This window comes from Grammomys surdaster, unplaced genomic scaffold, assembly GCF_004785775.1.
Source record: "Grammomys surdaster isolate TR1022 unplaced genomic scaffold, NIH_TR_1.0 125941, whole genome shotgun sequence".
Taxonomy (NCBI): domain Eukaryota; kingdom Metazoa; phylum Chordata; class Mammalia; order Rodentia; family Muridae; genus Grammomys; species Grammomys surdaster.
The window spans coordinates 2,219,701-2,242,630 of NW_021620763.1; the positions used below are offsets into that span (position 1 = coordinate 2,219,701).

Consider the following 22,930-nt stretch of genomic DNA (forward strand, 5'->3'; position numbering starts at 1 on the left):
CAAAGCATTGACGCTTGAAGTTGATTGGTCTAGATCTAAGAAGTTAATGTTTTCCTTGCTTCTAGGTATTTCCAAAAATGGAAATCAAGTTTCTCCTCTGAATCCTAAGCTTTCCCAGAGTGCTTGCTTTCCTGACACTGGTAATAAATAATAATAATAATAATAATAATAAATACTTTGTTTCTAATGTTAAGTTTCAGCCACCACAGTCCCTGCTTAGCCACTAATACGAGAAGCCCCACCCTGCAACTCTGCCAGACCAAGAGTAGGATGCGACTGGCTGGAAATGAGCCCCTCAGGGTAACCACGGATGCTGTGGATGATGTGGGGCTCTGCTGTCGGGAGGTGCGGAGCTGCAGAGCGTTCTTCAAAACGCTTGAGCCACCTCTTTTACTAAAAATGGGTGTTCTTTTAGGTTTCAAGTTTCTCTACCATAAAAAGGAGAATCTCTCCGACAAGCAGGTTAACAACCGCCCTTCCTCTTTTGCAAGAAGATTCCATTCATACAGTGCTGTGAATGAATTTCTTACTGGCTTTTTTTTTTTTTTTTTTGATAGTCGTTTGGGGTCATAAGGAAAGGGAAGTGCAAGTGACGCGCGCACGCGCGCGAGTGTGTGTATATGTTCTGAAGCATTTCTCTAGTGGTTGAGTGAGAAGTAGTAAGAGGACCCCAGGACGAAGGAATCAAAGGGAAGGCACTATCCGCAGATGGGTGCGGGCCTGGATTCTGCAGAGAGGAATCCCTCGCAGTCGCGCAGCTGCTGTCCAACCCGGGCCCCTGGAGACTCCCGACGCTCTAGAAAAGCAACACTGAGCAAGTGGGCTAGCCCGGACTGCGCCGCACCCACTGTGGACCTTCTGCACCCTACTCTGCAGGCTGCTCACTCAAGTCCCCGGTGTCCTGCAGGCCGGTGCGCTCCGTAGCCCTCGAGAGACCCAGATACTCTTGTCCTGGACCCCGGCGCCCTCCAGCCGGGAGCCCCGGGCAGGCAGCCGCTAGTGCGGTCCGGGCCCGGCGGGGAGGGGTTAGAGGCGGAGGCGGAGCCAGCTGGAGCCGGTGTCAGGTTGCTCCGGTAACGGTGACGTGCACGCGTGGGCGGAGCCACACGCAGGTTGCATATTTTAGGAAGTGAGGAGGAGGCACGGGCTCGAGCTGCGGCTGGGTCTGGGGCGCGGAGCCTCGGCGGGAGGAGGCGGACACGTGGCAGCGGCGGCGGCAGCGGCGGCGGCAGCAGCGGCGGCCTCGGTCCGGGGCGCCGGCCGTCTTCCCTCTTTCCTCCCGCGGCAGCCCTAGTTCCCGCCTCTCGGCTCCCCCGGCTCCGTTCTCCCGGCCGGGAGCTGCTCTCTCCTCTTTCTAGTCTCCAGCCACAGGACCCGGCGCGGGGCCCGCAGCGCCGCCACCATGGGGAAGGGGGTGAGTGTCTAGCGAGCCCGGGCCGCGGGCGGGGGCGCGGGAGGAAGCTTAGAGACCCGGCAATGGAGGGGCGGGTGCTGAGCGCGGGCAGCGGCCTGGGAGGAGGAGCACCCAGGGCGGCATCCCTTAGCCAGGCGCCTGCCCTGCCTGAGCCCTCTGGTCGCCTTCACCGCGCGCCTTGCGCTTCCTTTCTCCCTCCTCCCACCGTGCCCCGGGGAAGGAGCGCTCCTCCCCTTCCCCCGGGGAGCTCCGCCAGGGCCCCCTCGCGGTGGCGGTTCTCGCCGCGGCCCGGCGCCGGCGAGGGCAGCCTCCGGGTCGAGACTCCCTTCTCCTGGAGGCGCTGGGGCTCGGCCAGCTCCCCGCAGAGGCGACCGCCCTCCTCCAAAGGAAAAAAACTGGCTTCCCCTTCTGCCGAACCAGCCCAGCGAAGCTGGTGCCAGAAAGGGTGTGACTTCACAGCCCAAAGATAGCCTTTAAGGTATACTTTTGAGAGCTTTAAAATGGGCCACTGTCCATAACAGGATGTGCCTTTGGTAACTGATGTTGTCGTCTTAACGATGGGGAGGGGTGTGTGGATTTATGTTAGGGCACGATTCTTAAAAGGGGCCGGGCTGACCCTCCAGGGCTGCAGGGTACTGTCAATCTAACAAAGGACTGGAGACTGGGCAGTTAATGGTGTTAGAAAAGCCATGTGAGTTTCCTGCACTGCTGTCTCACTAAAGAGCAGTTCCCGAAGAGAACGAGGGATTAGGGGCGCGAGCAAAAAACGCCAAGTTCCCACCTTGATTACTGCTATCCACCTCGGAAGAGTTAGTTCCTGACCTCAAAGCAGCTGATAAAAACTTACAAAAATAACCCTGAAAATATCCGTTCCTAGGATGAAAAAGCACCAGTCATGAGAATACAGGTGGGAAAGTCCAGTTCACCCTCTTCAGGGGTGACCAAGGAGACAAGCTGTAGACACTCTGCAGGTCCTAAGGAGGCAGAGGGAAGCACATTCTTTGGAGACTTGAAAGAGATGATTATAAGATGTGGGCCAGGAAGAGAGAATAGTGACCCTGGCAGTGCCCAGTGTGGGCTGGTCAGCTTATGTAGCATCCTAGCAAAGGACTGATTCCCTCCTGGCCTCCACTTCCCATGATGGAAACCCGATCTATGTGTCACACCATCCTACATGCCATCTAAGCCGATCCTATAAACCATTTATTTGTTAAAGCCCCATCTTTTATCTCCTATCCCTTCAAAAAGTATCTTTGTCATTTGGAGACATTGAGCAGCTTTTAGGAAGGACAACAACAGACAGAAGCCTAGGAAGGTGAAATGACTTGTTCAAGGTCAAACAGTTGTTTAGTGACAACAGGTGCTGAACAACCTGTTGCTCCCAAGCTGACACATAATGTCTGCCTCTGAAGCAGCATTTTGTGTGCAGAGCTCTCACTTTTTCCTCCAGAAGGAATTGGGGTATTTGTAATAATAAATAATCCAGGAAGACGTTTAAGTCAGAGTTCTGCGGTTAGGCCTTAGGACATAGGCACTGAAGAGATACAGTAACAGGTGAACTGAGAATTTCAGCAAGTTCAACCTAAGTGTTTTATGGGCCCCCCCCCCCCAACAGATGTCTAAAGTACTTAGTATTTGGAGTACTCTGATAAATTGGATGTTAGGTTGCCTGCCTCCGTGCATTCATGTATGAGCGCAGGTCTTTCTCAATGACTTTCAATGGCAAACTGATCAGAGGAATATTTCATACTGAAATGTTGGGATTTTTCCACATGGGGATTAAAATGTGGGTGGAGCGATGACTAAAGCCCTGTTGATAATTGGCTAACCAAGAAGCTTAAGAGCAGCTAATTTTTAAGGTCATTGTGATCTTCCCACCCCCACCTCTTTTCTCAAGTGCCATCTAGGGTCTAGGTGTGGGTGATATTTCCAGATGATTCTTCCTGGCTTTCATAACTGGGGTCTTGAGCATTTGGTAAGAAAAATGAAGGCCCAGCTTGCTGAATCATTCCTCGATAAAATAGGATTTTGTTCCTTTATTATTCAGTGTTTTTGCCAGTGACTCGGCTTAAATCCTCATGAGGCTACCACCCACAACTGTTTAGCGCAACCAAAGGTACACATCATAATTGTTTAGAAATGCAGGAGACTTGGTTTGTTTGTTTAAAGTTTATAAAAGGTGGGAGAAGGGAACGTCTCTCTAGCTTTTGATTTCAGTTCTGGATTTGGTTTAATATTAACTTAGATGCTGAGAAAAGAAATCCTAGCTTATGGGTAGTGATTTAAAGACCAGGCAGGGACCAAGGATCCGAGGCCGGTGGAGGTGACACAAGGTACACATGTCAGCAGGAATCCTGGTTGTAGGGTAACATTATCAGCTGCCCTTTTGGAGCTAAACTCAAAAGTGTGACTAAATATCTACTGGCTGCTATAAAGCTAGTACTTTAGACTTAAAACCCTGTGAGGCAGTCTTCCCAATGGAAAGTGGCCCAGCCTGGACAGAAACAAGTAAGGCGGTTACAGGACACACCGGGGCTGATCCTGAAGTCCGGGAAAACAGAAAGAGGCTGTGAGGTTGTTTCCACTTTTTCTCTGCCAGTCATACAGTGAAACAGTTCCCTGCCTGGAAGGTTCCCGCCCCCACCCCCATTGTAATTTGTAGCGTTCTCTGCTGGCAAGTTTGTAACAATAGTGACTCACCTTGGGGTGGAAGAGTAAGAAATGGGGAGGTTGCTCTTTATAAACCCAAGATGATAAAAACCACCCCCCACCCTACCCAGAAAAGCTTTATAAAGATCTAGTAGGGCGTTTATCCAGTTGAGGGCTAAAACTTAAAATCACATTTAAGAGTAAAGAGCAGGCCCAGTGTTGAAACAGAGACTTGGCACTTGCACTGATCCATCCCTGAACTCTTCAAAACCAACGCCTGAGGATTACTTAGCAACAAGTGCATAGAGAAGTGACTTTCTCCTCTTGACAGACTGTTCTTTTAGGAGTACCTCAATAATGAGAGGGAACCATTAACTAAACAGCCCTGAAGGACTTTGTATGAAGAACTAAATTAAATTTTTGCTTCATTTGAAGACAAGAAGATTTTTTGAAAAAGCAAAGCCTCAAAGCTCTGGTTTCTGGTCTGGCCAGATGTACAGTCCTCGCCCTGAGGATCAAGTGAAGTCATCTATGTGCTTTTTGGAGTGAGTGCCATATCAGTGTACTTGCTGCTGCTGGGGCTTAACTACGTCACTGGGCCTGGGAGACAGACAGACCTTCATAAACTGCTGCTCTTCAGTCCCAGGCCCTTTCAAAGCTATGGAACAAATTTCCTTTCCCCTCCCTGAGAAATATTAGCGATAGGGAAAAAATGAGAAATCCTGCTAACTGCTCCTCAAAGGGAAGTATTCATCGGCATGACTAGGCGCTGTATCACTGCCCGACAAGCAAATGCAGTCAGCAGCATCTTAGACTTTCCAGCACCATTCACATTTCAAGTGAAGACTTTCACCATGATCAGTGGTCATTTTTAACTTCTTGAAAGTGTCACAGGGAGAGACGGCAGTTTCTCAGCTAGAACATTGGTGCCCAGGGCCCCCTGCCAGCCAGCAGGCCCGAAGAAGAAATCCGAGTGTCAGATCAGATGGGCTCACAGTAATCAGAGTGGCTGGGTTTGGATAACAAAGCACTGGGCAGACTGTTTCGCCAGCCCTGTCTAATTCTAGATTACTCTGAGAAAATGGCTAGTGGGTACTACTGTGAAGTAAAGGGAATGCTACAATGCAACATCTTTAAACAACCCTTCGTTTACGTGTATATTTGGATGAGACTAACGAGCAGAGTTGGGTCTGCACATTCTCACTTTGCCTTGAATTGAGAGTGTGAGAGGAAGTGTGGTCTTTGGCTGGAGTCAGAGTGAGTGTTCTTTGCATATGACTCACCTCATTAGCTGTGCTGAAATCTGGTGTCAGGAATCCATAAGACGATCTTAACATGTATTTATTGGATGTTTAGGGTAACAAGTTCTGTGAAGTAGAAAAGAGGACACACGCATTGCACAAGCGCGCACACAAACACACACCAACTACACTTTCACCCTGATTTGGTTTCATATGGGTCCTGAGCCAAAGAATTTTTTTGTTTTTTGTTTTTAAATCTAATAGACCTCATTTTCTAGTTGGTTTGTGAGTTTATAATGAAATGCATCTGGGCATTGTCTCTTAGAGGGTTTCACTCAAACCCCACTTAGTAACAGCAATCTCATTCTCTGCTGGTGATTTAAAAGGTTGATTGATGGTGGCTCAGGCTCTGTCTTTGGGGCCTTCATTATTTGGGGACTAGTAATCACTGTAACGGTTTGTCATCCGTGGGCCCCGGTGTTTATCTTTCCAGTCTGTTATCCTGATGTTATTCAGAGCCTTGGGGCAGTTGGGTTGCGCAGCCTGTCTGTCTGCGTGCTCCCTGTTGTGCTTCCATGGCACGAAGCTGTGCTTCTGTAGGCCTTCAGCATCTTTGCCCTCTTCAACCCAGCAGCCCATTTGCTACCTAGGCTCCGTCCCACCTAGTAAAGAGTGATCAGGGCTTCCTCGACACTGACGGCCCCTCTGCAGTGCTGGCTCCAGTGTTTAAGCTATTCTCTCTTAAACCAGAGTGATGGGGCTAAAAGGGGGGCGGAGGGTTATGGGAGAGGGCAGGTGGAGGGTATTAAGGCAGGAGTAGAGCGTTTTCATTCATTCAGGCCTCTTGGAGAGGTCAAATGTCCCATGGGGCTGGTGCTTTTTAGTAAATAGAAGAAAAAATATATTTTAAGAGGAAGAAAATCTAAAATATAGTGGTGATTCCTCACATACTTTGCAATTTTTATTTTTTCAAATGGTCATGGTACATTCTATGGCCTCAAGGGTGGACTGGCAGGGATTGTTTAAGAATTCACCAGGGAGGCGGGCTAGATGATGCTCCCATGGGATGAGGGGACCCAGTGGCTAGAGCTACCGGTGATCTCATCCCTGTGACGGATGGTACAGCCCAAGTTTAGATACTGAACTGGGTTCACAAAAGATCCAGTGCTCTGGCTTTGTGGGAGTACATTTCTCAGCATGCATGTCTTCAGGAGTGAGAGGATGTACCTAGGGCATGATATGGGGTTGAGGTGACCCTTAGTTACCTCCTCTACAGAGAATTACTATTCCAAAAGTGTCACTGTAGGCCGGAGAACAGCCAAAGGACCATGACTGTCTTATCCATTGTCGTCTATTTGCCGATTGTCAGCTAGCACAGGCTTTGGTACAGCCAATAGGTCCTCAGCTAGAAAAGATGAACCCACACAAAGCCATTTAGGCTGAGGATCAGTTGGAAATTAACAGACTAGGCCAGATTGATACTTTCTTTAACATGCCTCTGAAAGCTACCTCTGTAGGAAGCTAGGAATGTCAGTGATGTGTGCCGTGACTGGGTTATCACAGTGACCTTTGTATAGCACTAAACAGAGGATCTTTACAGACAACTGTTTGAGGTTTTGATATGAGAACCAGGAAAATTGGGGGATACCCCCCCAACCTTATACTAACAGTTGGCCAAAACTAGGCAGAGCCTTCTGGAGCTGAATCAGGCTGTGTCTGACTTCCCTGCCAAATTGGAGTTTGCCAAATTGAGTTTGAAGGTGCCATCTCCACAGCCCTCTTGGCCAGCTGTGAATCAGCAACATTTGGAGCAGCTACTTTGCCATGTTTGTAGTCTCTTTTGCTAGTCAAAAGCTTTTGTTCTCAGTTCTGGAAACAATGTGGGGGTTGTTCTGTTTTGTTAGGTGTTCTGTTTTCAGATTCTGCTAACCAAATTGTCAGAATGCCTTAGGTAAGTTAATGGTTATGACCAAGCTGGTGTCTAAGGCTGACTGTTGAAGGACATGTAGCTGGCAAGTGGCAGTGCTAGGATAATGACATGGGCCAGAATTCAACGCACCATCCACTGACCTGGCTAACATGAGTGGAGGTCTTAGGCTTCGGGCATTTCAGAAGTCTGGAAGGGGCCTCCTGAGTGCTCTGGCTGTAGAACCAGAGGTGTTTCTGGTGAGTGGAAGCCTTAGAAGGCAACCCTGGGTGCTAGTGGGTACTCTGGAGGGCACAGGGCAGAGGCAGTGCCTGTGTAGATCTTGAGTGGCAATCTACTAAGGAGGAAGATCCTTAGTTAAAATCTCACTGTAGTGTGTGAGTGTATGTGTGTAAAAGTGTGTGAGAAATTGTATGTGTATGACACTGTATCTGTGAGAAAGGTTGTGTGAGAAAGAGTATGTGTGTGACTGCATGAGTGGTGTGTGTGAGCTGTGTGGGTGTGTGACCTTCAGTGTTATTGTAATTATTGGTAAATTTGCAGCTGTCTTCTACCTTCCCCAAACACATTTCCTCCTGTGAGTGATGAATTAACTGAAGAAGAGGAAGGAACATTTTCCATTCTAAAAGGTCATGGGGATTTCTTGTTCCCTTATTGTGAGGGCCAGCATGAAGTCTTGTTACATATCTATTTTGTCCTTTGTTCTTCCTGTCCACATTTTTCTCCTTCCATCTCTAATACATATTCCTCATGCCCAAAGCACACGGTAGCTTTGGGAATGTCTGGGAAGGTGGTATCTGTAGGACACATAGGTTGAAATAATGACACACCCAGCCATGAAATGTCACATGGAGTAAATAATGCCTCATTCTAACTTCCTAGTTCTTAAGTTAGGATGGAAAAGATTAATGACCTAGCTTCCTCCCCTTTAACCAACTGCCCTTTTGAGGATGGCACAGCCTGTTGAATGCCCCTTCCAGATTTTAGCTCAGAGGCTCTCAAAGGGAGTCGCTGGAGTTAGTCACTCTGGCTCTGTGGGGCAGAATGAAGAAGCAATCTCAGTTTCTAATTGAGAAAGGAGAAGTTCTGAGCCTGGAGCCCAAACAAGCCGGCAGGTCAGTGGAGCCGCAGAGGGAACACCGCACCACTCCCTACTGTGACCTTTGTTTTTAAAAGAAAGAAGGAAAATGTTGTCTTACCCCACACCACAAACGCATACTTTTTCAGCTTTGAAATTACAGTTCTTAGTGCCCATAGGAACCTAAGGATCTCCTGATCCGCACCAGGAAGAACTAACATTAAATTATTGTTTTACTTGTGGGCCAGAACTGAACGGATAAGCTGCCTAGTTCTTTTAGACAAACATTGCCTACTGGAAAAATTAAGATTTTGAAGAAGTGATTTTACATGTTAATACTTTCCATGTCCCTTTTATAGATGTTCCCGTTTAAAAGTGGCTTAAATATAGCATGTCTTTATACAGGGGTCTGGCTCGTAGGACACGTGGATTCCTCAACTCTACTCTCAATAGCTGTGAAGGTACAGGCCACACACTGCCTTTGTGGTGGCTGATAAAACTTTGGAAGGTGTCCAGGGAGGGCTGGCCCATGCCAATATCTCTCTTCTCCCTTTTGCAGTGGAAAATGTGAGAAGTCTAAGAATAACCAAAGCACGCAGACTGTGAGGCTGGGGGATTCTAACACTGTTCCTCATGGAAGCGTATTTCCATGAAACTGAACTTGCTTAAAAATGTATTGGGTGTATTTAAAATATCTGTTTAAGCTGGCATGGTGGTGCATGCCTTTGATCCCAGCACTCGGGAGGCAGAGGCCAGATAGGTCTACAAAGGGAGTCCAGGACAATAAGGGCTTGTTACACAGAAAAATCCTATCTTGAAAAAAAAAAACAATCAGTTTAATCTGGCCACATATGTGAAGGAGCCCTGAGTTGGCATCTATGTAATGGCTTTCCAGCATTGTGCTTTTCCGTCAGATCTGTAGAGAAGTCCGCTCGCCTCTGGTCATTGCCCTCTAGTTTGCTCTTTCTTCAGTGCATGTAGCGGTGTCTCATCCTAACTCCGGCACATAGCTCCACTCAGAGAGGCACTTGGAGCTGTGCTGACTCCAGAGCAGAGAGAGAATGTTAGGAATGTTGACTGTCCTCCACTCTGCCCAGCTCCACTCTGCAGATAAGATGAAGATTCAAGTGCCCTGCTCTCAAGGAAGAAGCCATTTGTCAAGTCACACGGTGTTGAATAGCATCACAAATACCCACTTCTCCAACACCCACTAATCTGAGCAGGCTTTTTCTTTGGAGCCTTCCAAAGTCAGGAGAATGCAGTATTTTGTTTGCTGCTTACTAACTATAAATGACTGAAACACATGCTCTGGGGTTTCATTTTCATTTGGGACAACAAAACCCAATGTAGATGGGAGAGTCCCTGGGTGTAACTTGAATAGCTGTTAATGTACTACTTAAAGTTAGGAGAGAGATCCACGAAATAATAGCAACAGCATCACCAAGCATTCATTGTAAGGCAAGAGCTAGCTAGCATCAGCCTCTCCCCGCCCCAGCCCCTCCCTGGGAGGTGGCCTGCAGGGGAGAGCCCTCTCCATGGGCTGACTTTAGAGTACCAAGTTCTGGTTTCATACAGACCGGCTCAAGCACTCTAACAGGGTGAGGGAGTGGAACGATCTAAATTTAAACTATAGAATCAACATTTTCTCTAAAACTCCTTCTAGTTTTGAGAGGCGTAGGTGGATCCTGTGAATTATGTGATAACGCACACGCTTTTCCTGCATCCTGCTTGTGTCAAAACATTTCCAGGGCCTTTCATTTTGGGAGATTTTATTTTAGGTTACAGGCTGGGGTGGAGACTCCCTTTCTTTCATCTTCCTTTCTTTTTTGTTTCTGTAGCTTATTTAAAATTTTTTAGGGATTTTTAGATGTTTTGTTTCACGCTGAAAAAATGAAATGTGGTCAGTATCTTTATGTGAACATTAATGGTGCTTAAACTGTGCATACTGGCTTTACAGCGAAAAAGAATCTAGTCATAACGTCAGAGTGACTGGCACTTAGGTCATAAATCTCAGAAGTACTGACTGAATTGTCTGTCCTTATCATGTTGTAGAAAGGGAAATCGGTCCTTAGGAGTTAGTGACTTCTCTCGAACTTCTTTAACTGGTGGCTAGTAGGCCCCAGGACTTCAGCTTCTCCTCTGTCTGATTCTCAGTGCAAACTTAGGCACTGGACTGGCCTCAACATTACTAATGGAAACATGGTTTCATTCCTTCAGCGGGCAAGGCAGAAGACGGCAAAGTAGGGATTTTAACATTGTAGCCACTGTTCACCCCAAATGCAGGTTGCCCTAGCAAGGCTACTTGAACCCTGCTACAACTTTCCCCTTGTTCTTAATACCCTAGGGTGGACACAAGATGCCTTTAGTGGTGTGGCAGTAATCTACCATCGATGGCTTTGTTTAGGTGCTGCACAGTATAAGCTCCTAGGTTGTGTTGTGCTAAATATTAACCCAGTGACTGTTCCGACTGTGTCCCTGTAGCTTCCATCCACACACGCACGCACACACTGCACACCTTGAGTTCCCAGCTGCTTCACAATGGTCACCCTCTTCTTTCTCCTTTCTCCTTTCTCCCTTCTCCCATCTGTAGGTTGGACGAGACAAGTATGAGCCTGCAGCTGTATCAGAGCATGGCGACAAAAAGGGCAAAAAGGCTAAGAAGGAAAGGGACATGGATGAACTCAAGAAGGAAGTGTCTATGGTAAGTGCTGGGAGGAAAACTGGTTGTGTGGTTTTTCTTAAGAATTGATTGCACTGTACCCCTGTGGGTGTGTGCTTCTGCACCCAGCCTAGGGCAGAGAACGGACAGGGTTGATGCTGAAGAGTCTTCATATTGAAAGCTATTAAAGGGTTAAACGAGGTCTTTGTCTCCTCTCCATAAGCAATGGAAATGTTCTTGGTACCACAGTCTGCTTTTCTCTGAAGTATGCTGACACTCTAACAGCTAAGGAGGCTTTTGTGACTTAACCCATCTATAGCCAACCTGGACAGGTGAGGTCCCCATCTAGACAAGTGGTTCTCAACCTGTGGGTTGTGACCCATTTTGGGGTCAAGCGGCCGTTTCGCAGAGGTTGCATATCAGATACTTACATTATGATTCATAGCAGCAAAATTACACTTGTGAAGTAGCAATGAAAAAACTTTATGGTTGGGGGTCACCATAACATGAAGATCTGCATTAAAGGATCGAAGCATTAGGAAGGTTGAGAGCTGTTGTCCTAGACATCCAAGAGGTATTGGGTTTCTCTGACTCAGTTCACCAAGTGATAATGTACCTGTGTCACCCAGCATTGGCTCTCCCTGAGGAGGCTCTCTCAGGAGACAGTTCTGAGGTTGATGCTTAGCTTAGGCAGTTGTGGGAAGAAAGTTTCAATAGGGATGAATAGTGTGAGTGGTTTTTTTCCCTTTTGATTTTAGGGTATATAATTGTTTGAGTTGTTTTTTTTTTTTCTGTTTTCCCTTAGGACGACCATAAACTCAGCCTGGATGAACTCCATCGTAAATATGGAACAGATTTGAGCCGAGTAGGTACTCATTTGAAGTCTGCCATAGCAAATCATAGTTTTCCCTGTGGTATTTTGTTCCATCTTACAGGTCTGACCTTACTCAGAGGATTGTACTGACAGCCGCTGTTGGCTGTGTGACATGCACAGAACTTGGGCTTGTATGTTGCCATTTCTTCCTTGAAACTTTGTTGGAGTGGTCCTTAGTTTCTGTTTTCTAGAGCACCTGGTTTTGAAGGTGGTTCCAAAGCCAGGCTCCTTCACTTGTTTGTCTATGTTTGTAAAACATAAGAGACATATAGCAGCTAGCTGGGTTTTTAGCAGTTAGCGTCTTTGTACTTTTCTTGGCCTGGTTCATGGTGGTGTGTCAGAACTTCTGTTACCCTGTGGAATATTTACAACTTGTATACAAATCTCAAAACACACCTTCTCCCCAAAATGTGTTTTGTATCTTTAAGTATTCTACTACCACTATAAAAAATAGTCTGAGAAAAGATGGTATTTGCTGTTACAGTCACAATCAGTACAATGATTTGGATGGATGTCACTGTTTCTGTGAACAACCTGAGGCCTTTGAAATAACTGCCCCTGTGCTCAGGGAGGGCCTTGCTCTACTCAGACCCTGTGCTCGCTGTGAGCCAGGCCGCCTTCTCTAAGCATTTTACCTATTATTTATTGTTTTTATTAGATTCTTATGTTAGTGGGCTATCTAGGTCTCCCAAGTCAGTCAACTGAGACACTGTGGGCCCCTTACTTTGTGAACTGGGGTTAGTAGCCTGTAAGAGATGGTCATTAAATTAGGCAGGCTCCAACCCAGTGCTAGGGGTATAGATGGGCTCAGATGTTAGGTCGTTGTTTTATTGCACTAACAGTGGGTACCACAGCAGGCATGTGAAGCAGATGGAGATACTGAATAATTCACTGATTTTCTCTCATGCTATTTCTTCTTTCCTCACACTTAATAGGTACCACCAGTGTTAAAAAAAAAAAAATAACAGACACCAAGCACACTTTAGACAGAAATGTGTTCTGTCTCTTTTTAACCTGATGTTTTAGTAGTACAGAAGTAATCCTGTTTTCTCCTCCTAGCGTGAGTCTTGTGTCTGCCTCTGAGACAGGTTTTAAGGCCCATTAGACCATGCAGACTGCTGTGCAGTGGCCTTTCCAGTGAGCACTGTTAAACTCACAGGTTTCCCAGGAGTTAGCTGAAGTATGCATGTGAGTGAGCCCCTTGCTGCCGGCCAGTGTTTTCATTACCATCGTGAGAATGAAGTTCTGTACTTACAACTTGGCTGTTAGCTCAATAAGACTTAGATCCCTGCAGAAAAATTTTCCTGCTCTCTTGTTTTTAGATTTTTCTTCTCCCCCTTATAGAATCAATGTACAGACAAACTTCAAAGCTCCTAACTTGCAAAACCAGTTAGTTAAAATAGAATTTTTTTTTTTCAGTGTAAAACTTAGGGAAAAAATCAACCTGATTCAGATTTTCCACAGTTCCTTTTAAAAGGAGTTTTAAATGAGGTCTTAGGGTATTATGGGTTCCTAAGGGAATAGGGTTTGTTTGTCTTTTGGAATTCCCTGCTTATTTTGGGGGAGTTAGCCAGACTTCACCTGGCTTTGCAGCCGAGAGCCTGTTTCTTCCGAGGATTTCTTGTTGCTGGAAGAGCGTGACGACTTATAAATGCTGACATGCTGTCTGATGTACGCCTCTCTACTCCTCAGGGCTTAACACCTGCAAGGGCCGCTGAGATCCTGGCCCGGGATGGCCCCAACGCCCTCACACCCCCTCCCACTACTCCCGAATGGGTCAAATTTTGTCGGCAGCTATTTGGAGGCTTCTCCATGTTACTGTGGATTGGAGCCATTCTTTGTTTCTTGGCTTATGGCATCCGAAGTGCTACAGAAGAGGAGCCACCAAACGACGATGTAAGTGTGTAGTTACAGTAATAACTCCCAGACCCGTCTGGTCTTCCCAGCTCATGTGTGTCCCTTTCTCTTCCACTCTGGGTCACTCTACAGGTTATCTACCTGTGGGTGCCAGCAGCTCTACCTGAGGTCTTAGCCTGGCTGTGCCTCCCACTAGTTGATGGCACAGCTTAGCTCTGCACTTAGGTGTACTGGACTTGCCTAGAAAAGTTTGTTCTTTAGAAGTCCTTGGAAAGATATCATTGTTTTCATGAAGCAGGAGAAATAGACTCAACTAGGATATTTGAAAAGGCTCATTAAGTTAATGGCCAGGGATCTGTAATTGATTCTGTTTCTGAGCCCCTGCCCACAGCCTCTAGAGGGATACATGTGAAGACATGAGTTCACTATTTCTGAAGCTGTGAGCCCCTCCAGATGTGTTTCTTATTCAGTCTGAGCTACCTGACTATTTCCTCTGGGGCTAACTTGTCTGCTTCCTTCTAGCTGTACCTCGGGGTGGTACTCTCTGCTGTAGTCATCATAACTGGCTGTTTCTCCTATTATCAAGAAGCAAAAAGCTCCAAGATCATGGAATCCTTCAAAAACATGGTCCCTCAGGTACCTGTGGCTTCATCCTTCCCTTTTGGGAGATTGACAGCTCTCATGACATAAATTACTGTGACATTAAGACAGTGCAAGTATTAAGTGACGTTGTCTAAGCTGTCTCTGAGAGCAAGGGTGGTGTCCACTGGAAACAGCTCTAGGGTAACTGTTGAGCTGCAGTGTTTTGTACTAACATGAGTGATATCTTTGCTGTAGATCCAGGTAACTTGGGATAAGCACATTTGTAACTTGGTTTTCTTATTTTTGAACTCTACCCTTGCTCTGTTGGGCTCCCTCTAATGGTGTCAACCGTCTTCCCTTCCGAAGCAAGCCCTGGTGATTCGAAACGGAGAGAAAATGAGCATCAACGCAGAGGATGTGGTTGTCGGGGATCTGGTGGAGGTGAAAGGCGGAGACCGAATCCCTGCTGATCTCAGAATCATATCTGCAAACGGCTGCAAGGTAGGTGACCCAGGCAACCTCTGTTGACTAGATCAGCTCTGTAGACATGGGCACAGCAGCCCCTAGTGAGACCGGGGAATCACCTGGTGCTCTTTTCATCCCATACAGGTGGATAACTCCTCACTCACTGGTGAATCAGAACCCCAGACTCGGTCCCCAGATTTCACAAACGAGAACCCCTTGGAAACAAGGAACATTGCCTTCTTCTCAACCAACTGTGTGGAAGGTGGGCTATTTAAGGCGCTCTTTGGCATGTCTTAGTATTATTGTGGGTGTTAACAGAAGGAGAGAGGGGCAGGGCACAGCTCCTCATTTCATTGGCTCCATTCTGACGGCTTTCCTCAGCACAGAGCAGAGAGACTTCACCTGCTGCCAGGAAAGCTCAGGAAGTTTAGCTTTCATCCACACAGTGGTTTGTGCTGATAGCAATAGGCCAGTGTGGCTTCTGCTCTCATGGCAGTGTGTACCAGTCTCTTCACCATACTGTGCTTTAAAACAGACATCAAGTTACCCAGAAAACTTGTTCTGTTTAAATAAAGGACGGGACTCTACATGTGTGTGTTCTTTGAAACCACATGCTCTCAGGCCTCTGGCTGACACAGTCCCCACACCCCTTCTCTCAAGGAACTGCACGAGGCATCGTGGTATACACTGGGGATCGCACTGTAATGGGCAGAATTGCCACGCTTGCTTCTGGGCTGGAAGGTGGCCAGACCCCCATTGCTGAAGAGATCGAGCATTTCATCCACCTCATCACGGGTGTGGCCGTGTTCCTGGGGGTGTCTTTCTTCATTCTCTCTCTGATCCTTGAGTACACCTGGCTTGAGGCTGTCATCTTCCTCATTGGTATCATCGTAGCCAACGTGCCAGAAGGTTTGCTGGCCACTGTCACGGTAAGATGCCTGGGGATGGCAGCAGTTGCCATCACTCAGCTCAGCTCATGTGGGTGCAGGGCTCAGCCATGAGCCTCTTACAGGGAGCTGCCAACTTCTGTATTTATGTTCTGTATTGATGTCTGTGCTGTCTTTGGTTCCACATCATATGGTAAACTTTGACACAGAAAACTTTAGCATAGGTTTATCAGAAACCCCAAAGCATACCGTGGTTTTAAGTTACCATGTAATCCAGCTCAGGACAGTGGAGGAAAATAGTAACTTGGAGGTCAGTATGGAGGATAGACTTGATAATTCTGTTTTGTTTTTTATTACATTGTCTATTGGAGATGGGAGGAAGTCCCTACCATCTTCATGACATCATGACTTTGGGAGGAGGTTGGAGAAATTGAATTTTAAGCAGATTTCTTCTGTATGAAGATGTGGTGGAGTTTGTGTAGTGCTCCAGCCTGGATGAGTGATGTCCCTCTCTTGCCTGCCCTGTATGCAGGTATGTCTGACGCTCACTGCCAAGCGCATGGCAAGGAAGAACTGCCTGGTGAAGAACTTGGAAGCTGTGGAGACCTTGGGGTCCACATCTACCATTTGCTCAGACAAGACTGGAACTCTGACTCAGAACCGGATGACAGTGGCCCACATGTGGTTTGACAATCAGATCCATGAAGCTGACACCACAGAGAATCAGAGCGGTAAGGCTAGAGCCCACCTTATACTGAAGCTTGGCCTACTTATTATGTGCATATGTGGGCACAGGCGTGCCATTGCACACACGTGGAGATCAGAGGGCAGCTTACAGGAGTCTGTTCTCTCCTGCCCTGTAGGTTCCTGATCGGCATGCTAGCCTTCACTCTGAGCCATCCTGACAGCCCTACTTGCTTTTTTTTAAGCCCATGACATTGATTTGGTTTTTGGTTTAATACTTATTGTTGGATAGAGGGAGAGGGAGAAAATAGAACCATTAATCTGCCCTATACACATGATTAGGAACCACTAGATGCTAATGTCTTTGATTAGGAAGTGGGATGTGTCATTTCAGATTTCTATAGGGCTTTAATAGAACTCATAATATGGCACAGTCTACAAAGTGAGCAAGTCTTGGGGCTGGAGAGATGGTTCAGCAGTTAAGAATGCTTGCTGATCTTATAGAGGACCTGGGTTTGATTCCTAGAACCTGTGTCGAGCTGCTCATAAGTGCCTATAACTCCAGTCACTGGGGAATTGATGCCTCCTTGCCTTTCTGAGCACCTGCATGCATATGACACACATAAATTCATGCGAGTTTGCACACACAGAGAACACACACATATAATTAATTTTTAAAAAATCAACACATCCTGTTTCATGTGTTCTTGCTCCCCTCTATCAGGTGTCTCCTTTGACAAGACGTCAGCCACCTGGTTTGCTCTGTCCAGAATTGCTGGTCTCTGTAACAGGGCGGTATTTCAGGCTAACCAGGAAAACCTGCCTATTCTTAAGGTATGCCCCTGTGAAGGGCTATGGCCTGTCTGGTTGTTTGGGTTGGGGGTGGGGAGAAGGGTGTGGTTAGAACATAAGAATGCCACCATGCTTTCCCAACAGCACCTTGCCTTTGTATGTAGAACATCGTCATTGCAGAATGCTTGAGGTCTTTGGTGGGAACCTTTGCTCTTGAGACCATAGATTGTGTTGCCTAGAGCTTCAAAGTGCTCTCAGTGCCTGTAGTCCATATCATTGGGGAAGACAAGAAAGTAAAGATCAGACCTGAGAAAAGCCTCAGGAGACCAGGTTACCCCTGTCCCTTGGACAGCACCTAACCAAGGGGACAGTGAGGCTGCCCTACTGATTCTAATTGTGTTTGCATGTTTAGATACACTAGATTCCAGTAAATCCCTTAAGCCATTATGTTCTTAAAATAGCTCAGCTATTTCCCTTATCTTACCCGCTCTTAGCTTGCTTGCTAATGATGCAAAAATAAGATGAAGGCCCAGTCTCCGCCTCCTGGAATACTCAAGCAGTTTGGCGTGGCTGGGATTTTACTGTGTTGCTCAAGTGCCACTGGAGTCCCACAAGACACATGAGTTACAGATGTTCCAGGTGCTGTGTGAGGCTCCCAGACCCCATCTGTCCTCTGTGACGCTGCTTGCCTGTGGGATTTCTCTGTATAGACTCAGTCGCCAAAGCGAGTGTGGCTCAGACATAACTGAGGTGGCTTGTGAGGCTGGGCTTTGCTGCTTTTTGAAGGCAGTTTGCTTGGTGTTGGGTTGGAGTTGGTTTAGGGATCATGATGCTTATCTTGGGAGTTGCACTGATGATGGCTGCTTTGTGTATCGCCGTACCTCAGAGTGGGGCATTTTCTATCTTTCTTGACCAAAAAAAAAAAAGGAAGATTATCAAGATATTTGAAGTATTTGGATAGCTGAGCTGTGAAAATAATAGCAGGCCCTCCCTGGCAAGGTTTCTGAAAGTAATTTTATTCTCTGCTCAATAGTTGCTTTTCTTTCTTTTTTTTCTTTCCCCTTTTCTAATGCTCACCACCCCCACCTTTCTCACACAGGGCTGCTGTCCTTGTAGGAATTATTTGCTCACCTCCGTGTCCAGGCTTGTATGTCAGAGGTCTAAAATATTCACCTGTATAAAAACTGTTTACAGGAAAAATGCTTACAAGGTCAAAACAGTTGTGTAGCCGTGTGAATAAGTAGATCATAGAAAACATAGGTATGTGTCCCCAAATCGAGGACAGTGACTAAAATTCCAGCTGATTATGCCACTGCTGGAGCTGGTAACAGCTTCCAGCTCACAAACTTCAAGCCCAGATGATTTTGCACAACTGAATTAGGTTTGGAGCATGGAGCCCTTTGCTTTGCCTTTGATAGTTTGTGCCTGGCTCTGAACCCTAAGCCATTTCACTTTAAAGACTGGGCCAGTGAGTGATACTAGAAATCTTTGCTTTTTTTGGTTTTGGTGTCACCACCCCCCCCCCAGACTTATAATCAGAAGTGTTCAGTTGTGAATAATGTTGAGTGTGGGGCTTTTTAGCAACCCAAGGGAAGGGAAAGATATGCTTCAGTAGGTAGGGAGGTGTGCCTGTGATGCCTCCAGGCACCCTTTCCCTGTAGCTGACGTGGATGGGGAAGGAGATTAGCCTGGAGACTGGGGCACTGTGAACAGTCTGGTCTGGGTCACTTCTCACCTGTTTTCTCTGCCACTGACAAGATTGGGGTACATCCAGAGTTTTCTGTTTCCCAGTGATGCCTTGTAAATCAGCCTTTCCAGGTCATTAACAGACGATGTCTCTTCCCAGCGGGCAGTAGCGGGAGATGCCTCTGAGTCGGCGCTATTAAAGTGCATTGAAGTCTGCTGCGGCTCCGTGATGGAGATGAGGGAGAAATACACCAAGATAGTGGAGATTCCCTTCAACTCCACCAACAAGTACCAGGTGTGCCGATCAGGGACACGCACAGGGCATGGGGGGCACTGGGAGACATGAGCTAGAGGAAGAGACATTCTTCACTCAAGTTCCACAAGGTCTGACTTTAAATCTGGGAGTCTCCTTTTATTTGATATCAGTTGGAGAAATGAAACCTCTCTCAGAATATTGTTGGGGACCTTGGAGTTGGGGGCCGGGAGAGGGGGGAGATTGTGTGTATGCAAGCGTTGACTAGCCTTTTGCTTTGCCAGGAGTTCATGATTGTCTCTATGAGCATGCATGTATAGGATATGTGTTCATACATGAACTTAGGCTTAAGTGTGTTTTCCTTCTGTAGTATTCAACATATATCATGAGATATTTAGAGGTTCCATATTTGCTTTATGGTAAATACTAACTAGTTAGGAATGCCTACTTTTTCTCCCTGAATCACCACATGCAGCCATCTAATGTTTCCTTCTGAATAATCTTCACAGTTGTCCATTCACAAGAACCCAAATACATCTGAGCCTAAACACCTGCTAGTGATGAAGGGTGCCCCAGAAAGGATCCTGGACAGATGCAGCTCCATCCTCCTCCACGGCAAGGAGCAGCCACTGGATGAAGAGCTGAAAGATGCCTTTCAGAATGCCTACCTAGAGCTGGGAGGCCTTGGAGAGCGTGTGCTAGGTATACAGTGACTGCCATGCTCCTGAGCATGGCTTTGCAGACAATCATAGCAATTTCTGTGTCCTCTGGATGTTCCTTTTAATTTGGGGGTGGAGGTGGGGAGCCACCCTGCTTCTTTTAGATGCCTTACATTGTTTAAAGCAGTAGGTGGTAGAGAAAATGGTTATTTTGGCAAACAGTCTTGATGGTTTACTGACCTGGACTATGGCCTGTGTTTACTGACCCATGGCTTCATGATTCTCGGTTCTGTATGGCAAGAGGTGGGGCTGTCAGTTTATTACCTAACCTCATTCTTATGACCATGTTCTGTAAGCTTAACTAAAATCTGTTAGTTTTTGGTGTGCCTAAGTAATACCAGGGATGACTGTTCTTGGACCATGGGAGGTGACCATTCCACTCATAAAACTAGCAGAAAGCCAGAATGCTGACTGTCATAGCCTGTTAACTGCTTAGGTTAGGCTCAGACGTTTATTTTGCCCTCTGTCCAGTTTATTTGGGCAAGTGGCACTAACAATATATCGTATATTGATAGATACAAGTCCATTATTTGTTTATTCCAGGTGAGATAATTGAGAACCAATCACTTGGTCTAGTTCTCTGGGTCAGACACCTTTTCCTGCAAAAGTAACCCATAGGTAGTGTTTCTCCCATGTCTGCCTAACCGAAAGACTACTGTCTTCTCTAAGGTCATTTTGCTTTTTTGCTTTCCCAACCCCAAGTAAGAAGGATCTACTCTTCTTGAGCCTGAATGGTGTCTTCTATCCCACTGAACAGACTGTTGTGACTGTCACACAGTGCTAAAGGCAAAGTCTGGGATGTCTTATGTCTTAGAATGATACAACCATATGATACAGTTACAGCAGAACATCTGTTCTGCGTTCATCTTCAGAGAAGCTCCTATGAATGCCCACACTGGTGCTCAGTAACAATTACTAGACAGGAAGAGATGGCCTCAGTTTTCCAGATTAGGTACTTAGACATAATTCATCATGCTGAGCAGCCTAATGGGATGGTGCTAAAAGCTAGTGTTGTCAGTCCAGTGTTGCCCACATTGAGTATTCCTGTCCCGTGATAATTTTTTCTGGCGGAGTCCTCCGGCCATGTTTGTCCTTTCACTGACTCTGTATCAGTCCTAAACTTTCACATTTAACAGGCAGCCCAAGATAGCCATGATGGTTGAAGGGCTGGACCTGGCCCTCACTGCTAGAGCACTGGAACCTAACAGGCACTTACCCTCCTTCGTAGGTTTCTGCCACCTCCTTCTGCCTGACGAACAGTTTCCCGAAGGCTTCCAGTTTGACACTGACGAAGTCAATTTCCCTGTGGATAACCTCTGCTTCGTGGGTCTTATCTCCATGATTGACCCTCCTCGAGCTGCTGTCCCCGATGCTGTGGGCAAATGCCGCAGCGCTGGGATTAAGGTAGGGCCTGTGTGTCTCGGTAGCTCCATCACAGAGATGTGTCCTGTCTGAACACTGCCCCGGGACCAGGCAGCTCTGTGTGTGTGTGTGTGTGTGTGTGTGTGTGTGTGTGTGTTTCTCTCGCTCTATCCATTTCTCATTTCCTAAGCATTAAGTGCAACCCTGAAGGATCAGATACTCCTAAAATGTTGGGTAACAAGCATATGTGAAATTGGAGATAAAGAAGTACCTTCTTTAGATAAAAGGATATTTTTCTAAATATTAAATCTAAATGTTAAAAAAAATTAGGGACATGGCTTAGTGGTTAAGGGACCTGAATTTGGTTCCTAGCACCCAACTCATGCAGCTCACAGCCACCTGTGACTCAGGCTCCAGGGGTCTGATGCCTCCGAGGACTCCTGCATTTGATTGCTGTCTCCCACCCCTTGACACAAACTCATATGCACATAATCAAAATAAAACCTATAGTTGTTGTCCTTCAGAACCAGGCGAGTGTGAAAGTGCTAACCAGCAATATATATGTCATATATATAGTCCAACAAATATTAGGTTTTCTTTCTTTTTTTAATGGCATCAGTAAAATTTGACTTATATGTTCCTGTAAAAAGAGATATGGTATATGTAGTATAGATGTGGCCATATGTCATAAAATCTTGGTGTCGGGCTGTGGTTTCTTTCAGTAAGTACTGCTTATACTTTTGATGAGTTGATGTATATCATTCAGTTTCCTGTTTCAGGTCATCATGGTCACAGGAGACCATCCAATCACAGCCAAAGCCATTGCCAAGGGGGTGGGCATTATCTCAGAAGGCAACGAGACTGTGGAAGACATTGCTGCTCGCCTCAACATTCCAGTGAACCAGGTGAACCCCAGGTACGGCAGGAAGCTTAAGTATAGTCCCTCTTGGCTCTGGACCGATTTGTTTCTTGGCTTGCACCAAGGGAGTAGTGAATGCACCCGACTACCAGAGAGTGACCTTGTTGTTCATAGGGAGAAGTCCCGCTGATCCACATGGCACTTGCTGTTCTGAGTTCTTGTGATGATATAATAGACGGGGAGGGACTCCCACTTGCTCAACTTGGAAGTGGAGGTTTAAGGATGTTCAGAGTGCTTGGAACTGGAGAAGTCAGATAAGTAGTCTGAATAGTCAGATACATAGTCTGAACTAGCCACTGGACCATTAGTGCCTCAGTTTCCACACTGCAGAAATAAATGAGAAAGGACAATTGTTCAGGTAACTCAGGCAATAAAGAAGGGAGAGGCCATTAAAGTAGAATGGGTAACAGAAGGTGGGTAAGGTGCTCAGTGGTGAAGGTGCTTGCCTCATGAGCCTCATGGTCTGAGTGATCCCTGGAGCACATCTGGAAGTAGGAAAGAAACGACTCCACTAAGTTGTCCTCTGACCTCCACATGTGTGGCTTGGCATGCATTCCTGCATACACACATCATCCACACGTACACACACCCACATGCACACAGGATTAAAAAGCATAGTGGAGACATCAGTTTTGTTTTTGTTCTGGTGTGGTCTAGGGCTTCCTCACCCTGATTTGGGTTTATGGAAGGGTTTTCTCAGCTCTGCCATTTCTAAAATTGTGTCTGTCTGTTCTTCCAGTCCATCTGATAGAGTAGGGGACAGGGAGGTGGCTATCTGGCCTCCCATAAGTGGCCATGGACTTTGAATGAGGTGATCTGTGCAACAGTCTATAAATACTGAACAGGACCAGTTCTTAAGTGATGGGGAAGTCATTTGGGTCT

The 22,930-nt window shown here is 46.5% G+C and overlaps 1 protein-coding gene across 1 annotated transcript in view; it reads left to right on the forward strand.

The window, feature by feature from the left end:
- The first annotated feature begins 1,106 nt into the window (after nucleotides 1-1,106).
- Nucleotides 1,107-22,930, forward strand: part of Atp1a1 (ATPase Na+/K+ transporting subunit alpha 1) — a 28,670-nt gene continuing 6,846 nt past the window's right edge. Inside the window, exons 1-14 of the mRNA XM_028752972.1 lie at nucleotides 1,107-1,414; nucleotides 10,900-11,010; nucleotides 11,774-11,833; nucleotides 13,535-13,738; nucleotides 14,222-14,335; nucleotides 14,648-14,782; nucleotides 14,891-15,008; nucleotides 15,407-15,675; nucleotides 16,166-16,364; nucleotides 17,042-17,151; nucleotides 18,956-19,090; nucleotides 19,558-19,750; nucleotides 20,996-21,171; nucleotides 21,909-22,045. Coding sequence (XP_028608805.1) covers nucleotides 1,403-1,414; nucleotides 10,900-11,010; nucleotides 11,774-11,833; nucleotides 13,535-13,738; nucleotides 14,222-14,335; nucleotides 14,648-14,782; nucleotides 14,891-15,008; nucleotides 15,407-15,675; nucleotides 16,166-16,364; nucleotides 17,042-17,151; nucleotides 18,956-19,090; nucleotides 19,558-19,750; nucleotides 20,996-21,171; nucleotides 21,909-22,045 — 1,973 coding nt within the window. The 5' untranslated portion in view covers nucleotides 1,107-1,402. The remainder of the gene's footprint in view (nucleotides 1,415-10,899; nucleotides 11,011-11,773; nucleotides 11,834-13,534; nucleotides 13,739-14,221; nucleotides 14,336-14,647; nucleotides 14,783-14,890; nucleotides 15,009-15,406; nucleotides 15,676-16,165; nucleotides 16,365-17,041; nucleotides 17,152-18,955; nucleotides 19,091-19,557; nucleotides 19,751-20,995; nucleotides 21,172-21,908; nucleotides 22,046-22,930) is intronic.